General features: G+C 36.8%; 2 protein-coding genes across 2 annotated transcripts in view; one reads left to right on the forward strand and one right to left on the reverse strand.

Moving 5' to 3' along the window:
* LOC111504682 (uncharacterized) overlaps positions 1-14,406 on the reverse strand; it is an 84,289-nt gene that overhangs the window by 30,180 nt on the left and 39,703 nt on the right. The window contains exon 5 of the mRNA XM_074178373.1: positions 10,998-11,106. Within this exon, the coding sequence (XP_074034474.1) occupies positions 10,998-11,106 (109 nt within the window). The remainder of the gene's footprint in view (positions 1-10,997; positions 11,107-14,406) is intronic.
* LOC141483608 (uncharacterized) lies at positions 757-3,514 on the forward strand. Its single transcript, XM_074178371.1, has 2 exons — positions 757-3,416; positions 3,473-3,514. The coding sequence occupies exon 1, from the start codon at positions 834-836 to the stop codon at positions 2,070-2,072; it is 1,239 nt and encodes a 412-aa protein (XP_074034472.1). The 5' UTR covers positions 757-833; the 3' UTR covers positions 2,073-3,416; positions 3,473-3,514.

Below are 14,406 nucleotides of genomic sequence, written 5' to 3' on the forward strand. Positions count from 1 at the left end.
TATGTTGTCGGGTACCGCAAGGCATCTGAGCAAATGCAAGATGAGCTCATGCGAAATTGTATCAAATGCCTTACGGTAATCGATCCAGGCCATAGAGAGGTTACGCTTATATTGTATCGAGTCCTGCGTTACACATCTATCGATGAGCAGGTTCTCTTTACATCCAGCGACTCCTCTCTTCGACCCTCTCTGCTCATATATCCGTTCGAACACTCGGTCAACTGCGGTGAGTATTCGTGTGTATAAGATGCTTGTAAACAACTTATAACACGAATTCAAGCATGTTATCGGTCTGTAATTCTTAGGAATCGACAAATCTCCGCTTTTGGGGATAAGAACGGTCCGCCCCTCGACAAACCAATCCGGAATCGGCTGCTCTCCATCGAGCCATGAGTTGAAAACTCTGGCCAGATGGTGGTGGGTACTTGATAGTTTTTTCCACCAATAAGTGTTCAGCCCATCTGGGCCTGGAGCAGCAAAGTTCTTGGAACCAACGAGGGCCCTTCGAACGTCATCCGGGGTTATCGGGTTGCGCAGTTCATTGGGCTCAGGCTGTCGAAGCTCTCTGTTGAAAGCTTCGAACTGCGCTAGGGCTGGAGTGTCTAAGTTGAGTGGCTGCGGGTGTTCATAGATATCCTTCCAGAAGGATTCCACCTGATCAGCGGTCGGCGGATTATCCACAACACGTGGAGGCTCTTGGAATAAGCGAGAAGGTAACTGCAGTGAAAGAGGTAACTGCAGTGAAAAACTCTCTCCGCGGCAAGTATCAGCACAAACTTCGACAGATCTGGTCATCGGAACTGTCGGGGAAGAACAAAGTAGCTGCAACAAATATGCTTGCCGTTCCAATCTTACTCTACTCCTTTGGAGTAGTGAAGTGGACTCGGGAGGAGCTGTATCAACTCGACGTAAGGACCCGAAAAATGATGCATCTCTATAGGAGTTTGCATCCCAAATCGTCCGTTCCACGGTTGTACTTCCCCCGACAACAGGGAGGTCGTGGACTTTTGAGTTTGGAGTGTCTACATGACAGAATGATACTGGATACAGCCTGTAAAGTCGTCAGGAGTTCGGATCCCCTTCTCTGCATGGTCCGTGACCATGAGAGAGCAGGAATTGGAGCATTTCTCCTTAGGGCAGCTGCTCGAGCAGCTGATGAACTCGGTATAGTTTTCGACTCTGAACAAGGTGACTACAACTCTGTCACCGAGTTGGAACCCGTTCAGCAAAAAGCTCAGATAAAAGCCGCAGAGATCACCTTACTTCTGCGGAGACACAGGGATAAGCCGATGCATGGGGTCTTCTTCAATAACATTGAAGACCTTGGCTTATCAAAGCGCCTGACGTTCGCTTTTCTCAGGTCGAGTGGGCTGAAGTCGGAAACTGAGGGGTTCATCATGGCTTGCCAGGATGGTGTCTTCAACACCTTAGTCTACCGCAGTCGCGTGATGGGTATAGAGGTTCCTGACACAAGGTGCAGGGCCTGCCGCGAGGCGCCCGAGACCCTAATGCACTTGCTATCAGCATGTCCAGCATATGCGGTCTCGGCCTATATCCATCGACATAACGCGGCCCTGAGAGTGCTATATTACCATCTACGGCACTCTTACGGTATTGACGAGACACCGGTGTTGCCCTACGCTCCGGGGAATATTGAATCCGTTGTGGGGAACAAGAAGTGCCGAATTTATTGGAACTATTCGTTCCCCACCCTCAGGCTCATACAAGCTAATAAGCCTGATGTAGTCCTTCTCGATCACCAGACCAAAACGATATTTGTCGTGGAGTTTTCAGCTCCTGGCGAGACGAATATCGTCAGAAAAGAGGAGGAAAAACGGATAAAATATCGAGATTTTCTCTTCGAACTCCGCAGACTCTATCCAGATCACTCTGTCAAGATGGTCGTTCTGATTATTGGAGTCCTTGGTGGAATGATGTCTTCTCTACTCTCGAATATCAAAATCATACCGGCTTGCCGCACTAAGGCAGAAATCTTAGCCGCACAAATGCAGAAGGCTGTCATTCTTGGCTCACTGCGTTTGCTCAGGGCACATGATTCTCGGACCCAATGATCACTTACCCCACGGTGTGGGGAGTGGTCATTGGTTGATTATGCTGGCGCGCCCTCCCGAATGTATCGGGGCTTCGGGGGATAGGGCCTGACCAGCGCACACTACGGTGAAAAAAAAAAAAAAAATATTATAATAATAATAATAATAATGTTTATTGTGCAAAAACAGGTTTTATACACAAAGGGAAAAGGGTTAGCCGGAGGCTATCTTCCACCCGTCCCATAATTAGGAAAAAAAATAAGCATACAGTAAGAAAGACTACCTATAACAATAACAATTACAATAGACACAAAAATAATATAAAACAAACTATTATGAGATTATAAAGATAACATAAAAGATTACAATCGTTTTTGAACATCTAAGAAATTAATTTTCAAAGTACTTTTGAATTGATATATAGACAAATGCATATACGGTAATAAATTATTTAGATACTTTGGTGCAAAGTAAGAAAAACATCCCTCAAATTTGGTGGTAACATGATATGGAATGGTAAATGTATCTTTTCTTAAATTGATAGAATGATTATCAGATCGCTTACTAAGTAATCTGAACAAGTAATTAGGAGTTTTGCTTTCCAATAGTTTATATAAGAATACAGATATGAGATAACGAATTCTAAACTCAATATTCAGCTGATCTAATTTCAATAAATATGGAGTTACATGATTACGGTAGTTTATGCAGCACACAAATCTCATACAAGCATTTTGTATACGTTGAAGTTTGTGTTTATTATAGTCTGGTAAGAAGTTGTAATACACTGAGCTGCAATATTCAATATGGGGATAAATCAATGATTGAACTAATTTCAGCTTTGTTTCTTGAGAAAGCTGGAACTTAAACTTGTATAAGGATTTCAGTTTAAAAAAACAAGTTTTGTAAATGTGTTTAACGTGCTCGTTGAACGAGAGATTGTTATCAATATATACCCCTAAATTTTTTGCTGAACTCACCCAGTCAATCGGTTCATTGTCAAGAAAAAGATGAAAATTTGTTTCAACTTCATTTCTTTGTAGATCAGATCCCAAACATAGGGCTACTGTTTTATTTGGATTAATTCGAAGGCCATGATTTTTGGAAAATAGAAATGTATTTTCTAAATCCAAGTTCATCCTGGTGATAGCATGGTAAATATTATTAGATTGACTTGACAGATATAATTGAAAATCATCAGCATATAAATGTACGTCGCACTGGGATAACGTGGCAGGAAAGTCAAAAATGAAAAGAGAGAACAATAATGGACCTAGAATGCTACCTTGTGGTACACCAGAAGAAGTTTCCTGAAGAGATGAGCATAATTGACCATTATCCAGTATAACCCGTTGAGCCCTTCCTGTGAGATAGCTTCTCACCCAATCTAAAGAACTGCATTCAAACCCAATGTATTTTAGTTTACTCAGCAATAGTTTGAAGTTTACCAGATCGAATGCTTTGCTTTGATCAAGCATAACTAAAAATGAAACCATCGATTTGTCCCGAGAAGTAGTGATATCATTGATAACCTTCAACAGAGCAGTGTTGGTACCGTGTTTCTGTCGGAATCCAGATTGCACTTCTGGAAGTATGTTAGCTGTATCCAAGTATACTTTAATTTGTTGTGTTATTATTTTTTCAAAAATTTTTGAGAATGCTGGTAAAATACTTATTGGACGTAACTCGTTGAAACAGGTGGGTGTAGGTATTTTGGAAGTGGGTAAAATATTAGCAATTTTCCAAAGATCAGGAAAAATGCCTTGCCTCAGAGACTCATTAAAAATATGTTTTACTTCATCTATGCAATATGGAATAATGAATGAAATCATTTTAATATTGATATTATCGATACCGAAAGCATTTGATTTTATTTTATTGATAGCTTCAAAGATATCCTTATTGGATATTTCCATAAACGAGAAACTTGCATTGACATTGAATCTGTTATTACTATAGAATAATAAAGTATCACTGTTAATTGTAGAATTTCCAGTGACATTAAGAAAAAAGTTATTGATTTCTTCTGGATTACGCAGTTCTTGCGGTAGTCTGTTGATTTGTGAAGAACTCTTTGTATTCACACCCCAATATGACAAATTTTTCCAAATTGCTTTAGAGTTTTTTTTATTTTTGTTTAAAATATATTGCATATATGCTGTTTTTTCACGTTTCAGAGCGTCATTAACGTAATTCCGTAGGGTTACATAATACTTCCTTGAAGCCGGTGTTCTCAAAGTTAAATATGTTTTATGAGCTTTATCCCTGGTTTGCATCATGAGCTTGAGGTTGTATGTGACGTAAGGCAGAAATTTCTTTTTACAATTCAACCTGCGGATAGGAGCATGTTTATCAAATAAATGTATTATACAATCATTTAAAAAGTTTACTTTAGAGTTCATGTTTTGTAAATCAACAATAGTGCCCCATGGCATGTTCGCAGCGTCGTTATGAAAATTAGTGAAATCGAAGTTTTTGTAACTCCTGAAGTATATTGAATCAGTAGGTAATTGTTCATGTTGAAAGCTGGTTACACAGCTGACCATTAAGTGGTCTGTAATACCATTCATATCAATAGTATTAAAACTTCTTACCAGTAATTCCTTATTTATACAGATGACATCTATGAGGCTTTCAGATGTATTAGTAATACGAGTGGGATTCTCTACAATTTGACACATATCAAAAACAGAAAGCAAATTAATGAACGATTGAGTATTGAGGTAACTCCTACTCTTAACCATTAAAATGTGTTTATATTATTGAAGATGATCACTTGGTGATCGAAACACATGTCGTGGTGTTGAAAATAATGGTTTGGGTTGGGAAAAAACTCCAGTTATATTCAGTATGAATATGGTTGGTAGTATTTTAGAACTGATTCATTATTCGTGCTCGAGAAAGCTATCGTATAGCAAAACACGTGTCGAATCGTGAAATTCATACAAAAATTTGTATAATTGAGTTTTTCTCAAGCTTATGCATGTACAGATGTGGAATATAAATATCGGAACATATAAAACCCAATGTATTCTGGACTATGTCCGCGAAAGCAGTCGACCAGTTCAAAATTAGATATTTGTTCGCGATGGAATATCAACTATTTAATTGAACCACCGTTCCCCTTTCCGCACTGTTGCGACTGATCGTCAGTACTCGCAGGTAACAAGTCAGTCCATTGAAAGGAGGGAGAAATACAAATTTTATTTTGGTTATATCATGGAATTGGCCGATACTTGATGAAAATCAAAAACTAATGTATTCAAAAACACACTTTATTGTGAGATTTTCACTGAAATAATTTTACAAAAACGCAACACGTGTTTCCCATACAAATTTTTGATGAGTGATCATTTTCTTCACATATGAAACATAATCCATCATCCATTGTTTGATATTGGTTTCGGGCAAATCAACAGCTAGGTATTTCTGTGCGTACTCAGTAACCACAAAAAGTCAATGTTTGGACAGGAATATTAGGATAGTATATTATAGGTCCCTTCTGTATTTATAGTAGCCTAAATGCTGTCAAATCCCTAGAAATGATACCAGCAAATAATTTCCCGAAAACAATGAAGCTTCGGGGTCTCAAAATATTTCTCAAAGTCAGACATACACCCAAACTCTATAGTAGCCCAAGTTTGATAAGCGAAATATATTCTAAGCAGTTGAACATAACCGCTTATTCATAACAACTTCAACACGCGTTATTCGGAAAAGCAATTTAGTAAATTTCACTTTCAATTGAAGTGGAAGTAAAAACTATTTTTGATTTGAATGGATTCAAATTATGAACTACTTGATCATAAAACAATATTTTCATAACACATACAAACGTTCTTGACATATTGTTTAAATTGCAGCAAGCATATTGACACACTATTTCCAATAGAGATGTATCGACGTACCTGATCAAATTGGGAATAGTTCAGATAGTGAGTATTCACAATATCACTCGACAGTGACAACACCTTTAATTAATACCTAGCGAAAATAATGTATGCTAATATACAGTGTGTCAATTTGAAAACTTCCCACCCTCAATATCTCCCTTCCAGTACATAATATGAAAAAATGGTCAGACAGGTCAACTTTATTTGCAAGGGGGACACTCTGAATGAATATTTTCAACCCTCGGGGTTCAACCCCCTAGGAGGGGTGGATGTTACCCTCAGAATTTCAAATGGAAAGGGGGGTCAAGTGGCACATCATTTTGAAGGGCATTCAATTCTCTTGCCAATGATACCTTTTTCATTAGTTTTTGATGAGCAGTTTTTGAACAATAACGTTCCAAACGAACGGTGATTAGAAGTGAATAAGAATAAATGATTAAAACTCGCCCGCACTAGATGTTTGGTATTCAGGTTGGTATTCAAAACAAATGATTGTAATGGACTATTGGAAAAGGTGAGCATCGTACTAGGTAGCATCGTTCCAACCCTTGAGTAATATTCGAATTCGTGGATGTGAGAGGAATGTAGAACTACTTAGTTAACGAAATACGCATCGAGTGCAAACAAAAAATACTAAATTGCAAAAAACAAATTTCAACCATCTTGTTACGCTTTATCTGATAATATGTTCAAAATGTTGTCCATTCTGCTCTAAACAGTAATACAGTCTGTTTTCGAACTCCTCTCGAACATTTTGGAAAACTTCACCACTAATTGACCGGCATGCTGCTGTAATTCGTCCTTTGAGGTCATCCATATCAGTGGGCTGTGTTTTATAGACGACAGATTTGAGATATCCCCAAAGAAAAAAATCTAATGGAGTCAAATCCGGTGATCTCGGTGGCCACTCAATTGATCCCCTTCTGCCAATCCATCTCTCCCGGAATCGCTCGTTCAACCATTGTCGGACGGGGCGAAAATAATGAGGTGGCGCACCGTCCTGTTGGAAATGTAACAAATCTTCCTGCAACAGTAAATTACCGTGTGCATCAATTTGAGTTTCGAGCTCGTGAGTTATAAGTGGATCGATAGGTGCTTGAAGCATATCTAGGTACAGATCACCATTCAAGTTTTCTTCAAAAAATAAAGGTCCGATAATGGCATTTCCAAGAATACCAGCCCAAACATTAACTTTTTGTGGGTGTTGTGTATGTCCTTCTCGAAAATTGTGAGGGTTTTCGTCACTCCAATAGCGACAATTTTGCCTATTAACATTGCCATTCAGGAAAAATGAACATTCATCACTGAAACAGATATTGAACAGAAGATTAGGTAAAGCATTGATTCGAAGAGTCATGATTTCACAGAATTCTATTCTTCTGTCATAATCATCCTCATGGAGCTCGTGGAGAATCTGCATTTTATATGGATGAAATTTGTGCATTTTCAGTGCTTTCCTTACAGTCTCGTGTGACATTCCCGTCTGTTCTGCTACTGATCGTAAGGAGCTAGTCGGCTCTGCAGCAAATGTTCCCAACACTTCAATTTGAGCATCCTCATTCAGTACTCTGGGGTTATTCCTTTTTTTATTCTTCACCGAACCAGTTTCGGAAAACTTTGTCACCAAATCAAGCACATACCGGTGACTTATATTAAGATTTGGATTTCTTTCATTAAAAAGAGATGCCGCCCTTCGTGCGCACTTGCCCACCTCTCCATAAATAAAAATTATTTCAATTCGGTCTTGGATAGTGTAAACCATTCTTACAATTTATACACTTTCTAAGGTATCGCTGATCAGCTCAACAAATGAAACTGAAATGATAGTACTACCAAATGGCTTGAATGCGATGAACACCTTTTTTGCTCAAAAAACGATACTTTTTATAGCAGAAGTAACAAAAAAGGGATAAGAGTTTTAAATCCGATAATAAACCCAAATGAAAGTCACCGAAATCAGATAACTAATCAATGTAAATTTTTTGAGGCTTGTCTAATTTTACCCCTGATGGAAAGTTGAAAAGCTGACCCGTCATCACAAGTTTTACTTATAAGAGAGTCAATAAATTGTATTTCTTTGCATACTAACTTGATAACCAGGCATTTTAGTATAGGCCAATTCTAATTACTTCTATTAGTTTAGAACTACATTTTCGGATACTGCTGATCGGAAAATAATAAATGAGGGCACCGTCGGCAAGCGAATTGAATGCCCTTCAAAATGATGTGCCACTTGACCCCCCTTTCCATTTGAAATTCTGAGGGTAACATCCACCCCTCCTAGGGGGTTGAACCCCGAGGGTTGAAAATATTCATTCAGAGTGTCCCCCTTGCAAATAAAGTTGACCTGTCTGACCATTTTTTCATATTATGTACTGGAAGGGAGATATTGAGGGTGGGAAGTTTTCAAATTGACACACTGTATATTCTAAATTCGGGAATAAACATATTTCTTCAATTCAGATTTTTCAAACACCGGATCTGTCTCTCATACAATGTAAAATTATGGCCGGGGGATCGAGAGTGTTTATATAAACACTATTCATCAGCGTCTTTTGAGAAGATGCACAGTCAGATATATTTGTCACGTAGCTCAAGATGTAAATATGGGCATATCAATATCCAGCATTGAAAGTTTTGTCAATTCAGCTAAATAGGTTTTTCTGAAGACCCCCGTCGCACGTGGACGACGTTTACTAAGAACTGTTTGAGGAATGGGAGGGACTAAGCACCCGTGATTTTTTCCTGGCTTTTTGAAAGGCAGAGAAGACAGAAGGTAACATCCAAAATTTGATGTGGAGAAATTCGCCTGTTTCAACGCTATTAATGTATGAACTCCAGTATGAAAACTTAATATTCAACACACTCAAGAAGTAAAAAAAAAATAATGAAGACTGATAACGTGAAATTTCTATAATGGTTTTACTCAATTGTTTGCTTTCACGCCAAACAAATCTGTATTGTCACCAGGGTTTCTAAACATCTTGAGCGGACGGTAGCACATTCGTCAGTCTGGTTCCTAACTAATTGTAATGAATCAAATTTAAAAATTTGAAAGATTTTTCCATTATATTTCACATTTTGAATTACGTTTTTCAACTATTTAATGAAATCAAAGTTGGGAATTCCATACCTTGAAATAAATCAATAAGACAATTGTGATGACTACATTTTATGCGCATGCTCAATTCCGATTTCAATTCATGGAATTTCAATCCACTTTCAGTGGCCAGGAGTTCATTATTTTTATTAAGGCATTCGGGCACGACTGTGTATGAATGGCCACATGATTATTTTGACCACAAAATGATATCAGTAGGTTGATATGCTGTGTAGTTATTTCCGATGATAAGTCGAAAGCTTTGGTGTGTATAAAAAAAACTAAATAAAAAAAGTAAATGAAACCAGTGTTTAATTGTCAGAATAAGGTTGATAAATCGGCAACAATATACGATCGATTACTTTTCAAAGAACATATCCAACTTCTTGTATTTTCAAATTCTGAGCTTGATAGAAAATATGTTCAAAATAGTGAGATCTAATTTTGAGTGACCACTTTCCAAAGGAATTTGTACAATCCGTTTTCTAACTCATTTTGAAGGGATTTTCAGAATCTTACTCTATATTACATATTGGGATTTTCAATATTTTAATTCATTATAGATTTTGTTTCGATAGATTTCGAAGTAAATTATGAAATTCACTCTGGGAATTGTAGTACAAATGAAACTAATGAAGATTAATTGATTATTGTTTTATTAACGCAGTTGGATATGACGGTGTATGGCCAGATAATGATACCTCATCCCTTGGAGATAATAAACTTGAAATTTTAACGTGTGTGAAGTGTGTATGTGGCCACTAAGTGGCATCAGTAGATTGATATGGAGCGAACGGTGCAGTTGCCGACTTTGGTGTTTGTAGAGAAACCAAAAGTACCAGTTGTTTCGAAAATAATCGAAATAAAAACAATAATAACTTTTATAAAAGATCAATAAACTGGCTTTCTTTGCCACCGAGTTGAACTTCGCATTTTATTTTCAATTGATTCAACATTGACTAAACAATTGTTAGAAGAAATATATCCGAGAATAATGAAGACAGTATTATTATTATTTTTTTATTCATTTTCAGTATCTTCCCAATCTACTAAGATTTTTCAGTGAATCATGTATCGAAATTCATTACATTGAAATATACTGCATGAAATCAATGGCAACTACTGCATTATCGGGAGCAAATTTTATTCAAGATTCAGCAGTTTACTTTCATGAAAAACTTTTTGTAGTATAAACAAGAGACAGGTGAAAATAAACGTTCACTAAATAAAACAAGCATCGATTATAAAAGTATCTATATCAAAATCTTTTTTTTTTATTTAAAATGCTCGATTATCATTTGTAGAAATGATCCATTGACAAATAAAATCATTCCCGTTAGAGTTTTTAATACTTTCAGTTGTTTCTAAAATAATCGAAATGAAAAAATCTATATTGCCAGCATTCAGGAAATTTTCTATAATTGTATATAAACACTATATAAAACAAGTGTATATGGCATAATGATACCTGAAATAATGTCCTTGGAGATAATGACCTTGAAATTTTGAGGTGTGTGAATTGTGTATGTGGCCACAAAATGACATCAGTGGGTTGACCTGCAGTTACCGTTGAGGTGTGGTCATGGCCACAGATGTCTGTTTTGATGAAAAGTCACTGGCTTTGGTGTGTAAAGAAGAACTGGCAATAGCTGTGTATTCACCTAATAAGCCTCAACCGCCTGGTCTTCGAAAACCCCACAATTCACACCAGGGCGTGGTGTCCACACTACTATTGCGCGACAGGTATGTGTGTGTGTAGTTGTCAAGACTTGCCGAATTTATTCAAGCCAAAATTTTTTTCCCGATTGTACTTCCTGATAAAAGTTGGTAGTGGACAGTTACCATATACTCTTATCGTTCGCGCATCTCAGAGGCACAGCTAGATTTGCCAAGTAAGTCGGTATTAACGCATAGTTCCTGACGCTCAAACTATAACGACATAATGAAACTCACGTTCTTTTTCCATAGCTTCCACAACATCTTTACTTTCATCTTCACTCTTTATAGTTAATAGCCGGGTGCCTCTTTCGGAGCAATCTTGCCTGGCTGTGAAAAAAGTTGCCTGGAAAAAAGATTGAGATTTAGCATTGAATCTATTCAGAAAGTGGTAAAAATTCACTAATGAAACAGATGCAATGACAAGTTTCCGAAAAATTACATGCAAATCATTTAAAGTTTTGTTTTCGAATAATACATACGGAAATGTATATGGAAAAAAAACCAGCTATCACTTCAACAAATATTCATTCATATAATCAATAGAACAAAATGAATCCGATTTATCATAGCTGACGTTTAAAAAAAAATGATGTTTGTAATAAAAATGCAGTTTTTGCTATTTTTCATCGATAGCAGAGAAGAATAATATTTATACATCATTCTTCTACAGGGTGTTCCTTAAACACATGCTAATATTTAAGGAGGTAATTCTTAGACCCATATTAAGGGTGGCAAAGTTTTCAAAAATAATCAGTTTTTTAATAATAACTGAGATGATTTTGTAGACATCTTTGGCATATTTGATACATGCTCCATGCCTCAAGGCGCATTTTCTGATGTACAATTTTCCTAATTTTTCTCTGCCAGTGGCGTACGTACGAGTTTTGAAATGTATATTTTTGGCGAAAAAAATACTACGCCACTGCTATATCTTGAATTAAAAATTTTTTTTAATATCTCCATACATTTTTGAGCACATTTGATTTGCTGGGTTTTCTTTGTACGACGCATGGTTTTCGCTCAAAAAATTAAAAATCGCTTTACTTAAGGATAAATTTCTTAAAAATCTGATGCGGTATCGTGCATCGACTGAAAGCAAACTAAGATATCAGATTTGTTGCAGAATAATCGAGGATCTAAAAGGTATTTGTTTGTTGTCAGATGCACTGTTCTCAATTAAAATTACGTCATAACGCAGCACCGCTTAATAATTTTTGAAAACATAAATTTAGTTATCCGGGAATATATGACGTGTAGCAGAATTTATTTACTGCACCTCTTGGAAATATAGAGTTTGTCGATATGTGATTTCTTTTAAAGATCAAAAGCAGAAAAAACAGCGTACCCACCACCACCAGCGTTAATACTTTAGAAGATTTAAGAGAGCGAATAGTTGCCTCATGTGAAACTATACGAAATACGCCGGGAATATTTGAACGGGTGCGTAATTCCATGCGTAGAAGGGCGGAAGCATGCATACTAAATGCAGGTGGCCACTTCCAACAATTTTTATAATCAGTTTTGGTATTATTACTAATTAACAAATTTGTGCTATTCGTTTAGACTTACTGCAACAAAATAAAATAAAACTCGTTTTTGTGAAAAATTTATTTTTCTGCATATTATGTTTTCAAATATTATTAGGGAATTGGTAATGCGTTATGAAGCAATTTTCAGATTCTCATTCATTTTAGAATTGATCTAATTTCTTAATTTGCTTTCTGTCGATTTTTATTTTTTTGAGTGAAAATCATGCGTCGGACAAAGAAATACCAGGAGATCAAATTTTCTCAAAAATAAATGAGGATTTAAAAAATGATTTTATTTTGAAAAGAAAGCATTGGCGTAGTACTTTTTCCCCAAAAATATTCAATGCGAAACCCGTAGGGATGCCACTGTTTGAAAAAATACAAATTTGTGTACATCAGAAAATGCGCCTTGAGGCATGGAACATATGTATCAAAGATGTCTACAAAATTATCTCAGTTATTATTAAAAAACTGATTATTTTTGAAAACTTTGCCACCCTGTATCTCAAAAGTTAAGGCGTTTAGGACATACGTCCTTAGGAAGTTTTTTTCTTAAAATGGGTCTAAAAATTACCTCCTTGAACATCAGCATGTGTTTAAGGAACACCCTGTATATTTAGCATCTCACAGTGTTCTGACTGAGACACTAATTCTACTTATTATTTTGTTCACAATTGTTTTCTCAACTGCGAAACCAGTACAGATAATTGGATTCTATAAAGAAAACGAAAACGATCGATGTTGACAAAAACACACTGTGACCATGAAGTTCACACATATTGAGTAGCCAAACGTGTGGGCTAGAATGTATTATAACTGTGTTGTTGTCATCTTTGAGGAAAAATGTATTTGCACATTTCACAATACACTGTCATTGACAAACATTGACAAACATTCTGAAGCATAGTTACCCTTACAAAGGCCATGAATTACCATTTCAATATCAACAATATGGGGTACCTATCCCTTGTATCTTTATGTTTTGAATGAAACCTTTTATGCATGGTAGTTGGATTGGTCGAAGGAAAACAGTAAAGAGGTCTATAAGGTTACCCGATTGAAATCCATCAGATATTTTAGTAAGTCACTCAAAACCAACCTTTCATAGAGCTCTTCTTTGAACTAAAATTGTTCTACTGTGGAAACAACAGTCACAGTTGAAGTTAAAATTTCAATATCAACAATATGGGGTACCTACTCCCTGTATTTTTATGTGAGTGAGTATTTGAATGAAACTTTCTGGCAATGGTAGGTGAATTGGTCGAAGAAAACCAGTGAAGAGGTCTGGAAGATTACCCTATTCAAGTCCATCAGATATTTCAGGAAGTCACTCAAAACCAACCGATCATGCAGCTCTTCTCTGAACTGAACTTGTTCTACTGTGGGAACAAAAGACACAGTTGAAGTGAAAATTTCAATATAAACATTATGAGGTACCTACTCCCTGTATCTTTATGTGTGTGAGTATTTGAATGAATCCTTTTGTTCATGGTAGGTGGATTGGTCGAAGAAAACCGGTGAAGGGGTCTTTAAGATTACCCGATTCAAGTCCATCAGGAATTTTAGGAAGTCACTCAAAACAAAACATTTATGAAGCTTTTCTTTGAAGTAAACTGGTTTTATTGTGGGAACAACAGTCAGAGTAGAAGTAAAAATTTTGTATTCAAATGTCCGCTCTGTGAATGACCTCTAGTAGTCGGTTAGCGAGATGCCTGGGGGTATGGTGGGTGAGGCAGAATTTTGACGCCCAATTCGTTTAATTTTTGAACGGTGATTTATGAAACGTGCGAATGAGTGTTGTTGTGAAGCAGGATTGGACCTCTTCTGTTGACCAGCGCTGGTTGCTGCTGATATAATTTTCGATAGATTCCGTCCGTTTTCTCAAAATGCGACTCTGCTGTGATGGTTTGACCCGATTGCAGAAAGTCCTAGTGAATCACACCAGCCGCTGACCACCATTCGGTAACCATGGTCTTTTTTGGTGGGTTTTCGCCTTTGGGAAGTGCATGAATGGCTCATTGGTGTCAACCACTGTCATGAACATCTGCTATTGTCGTAGAGGATCAGCTTTTCATCACACGTGACGATCCAATCGTTTTTGTTGCGTGAAAAGC

The sequence above is a fragment of the Leptinotarsa decemlineata genome, unplaced genomic scaffold, assembly GCF_025532065.1.
Source record: "Leptinotarsa decemlineata unplaced genomic scaffold, Ldec_3_MD MMD2_tig00003736_RagTag_RagTag, whole genome shotgun sequence".
Lineage (NCBI taxonomy): Eukaryota > Metazoa > Arthropoda > Insecta > Coleoptera > Chrysomelidae > Leptinotarsa > Leptinotarsa decemlineata.